Genomic DNA, 892 nt, shown 5'->3' with positions numbered 1-892 from the left:
GGCTGTCTGAAAACATTTGTGTCATCGCTCATAAGATCATTGGTATCGTGTGTTCTATGTTTGTATCAATACCTCTATCGTCACTGTTATCACTCCTACCAACCTTGATATGTTGCAAGCAGCTGTATGCGTTAGATATCTTGCAAGCAGCTGTATGCGTTAGATATCTTGCAAGCAGCTGTATGCGTTAGATATCTTGCAAGCAGCTGTATGCGTTAGAGCTGGTAGGTTGACTTCTGTTGCAGCAAGGTCCACGTGTTCTTCTGCAATGAGAGGATTGGAGAGTACAAATGCTACAAGGGTGCGATGGAATCATTCATTGAGGTGGGATGCTTTCTTCTACTCCTCCTGCTCATGCTTGGCCTCCTCCTCCTCCTCCAGGCCTGGGCTCTCTTTAACTGCGCTTTCATGACTTTTGAGGTAACCGACCTCCTTATCTGTTCCTCCTCCTCTTCCTCATTGACTTTCAGATCTCTGTCTCCAAGGCCTTCAAGGGGAGCAGCCTGCAGAGACGTTGTGAAGATGGGTATGCATGCCTGTCAAGAGCATGTTGGTGGTGGCAGGTTTGATCGGATGCTGATAGTGTTGTTGACGACAGTATTGTTGATGGCGGTGTTGTGTTGTATGTTAGCTGTTGTTGCCAATGGCTGCACCCTTGTTTTGTGGTGATGATGGAGAGTGTGATGGAGATCTCATGATCGCCTTGGCGAACAGTCTCGGAAAGTGGCTGGTATTGTTAGCAATCGTCCTCAACATCTACTTGCTCATCCTCAGCAACCTTGCTATCCTGTATGGTTTCCAAGGAAGGTACATGCTCTCGTTCGCGTTCGTTGGCTCCTCTTACATCCTTCAGCTATGACTTCGTCCGCGCCTTTCTCTTCCCCCCTCCTCC

General features: G+C 48.1%; 1 protein-coding gene across 1 annotated transcript; it reads left to right on the top strand.

The window, feature by feature from the left end:
- Window positions 1-306: 306 nt before the first annotated feature.
- Window positions 307-859, top strand: GUITHDRAFT_145437 (hypothetical protein; the record flags this gene model as incomplete). The annotated part of the gene is made up of 3 exons (XM_005823725.1): window positions 307-420; window positions 471-563; window positions 632-859. The coding sequence occupies 3 exons, from the start codon at window positions 307-309 to the stop codon at window positions 857-859; spliced, it is 435 nt and encodes a 144-aa protein (XP_005823782.1).
- Between the last annotated feature and the right edge of the window lie 33 nt (window positions 860-892).

Source organism: Guillardia theta, assembly GCF_000315625.1.
Source record: "Guillardia theta CCMP2712 unplaced genomic scaffold GUITHscaffold_103, whole genome shotgun sequence".
Lineage (NCBI taxonomy): Eukaryota > Cryptophyceae > Pyrenomonadales > Geminigeraceae > Guillardia > Guillardia theta.
This window is presented reverse-complemented; position numbering and strand designations above follow the sequence as displayed.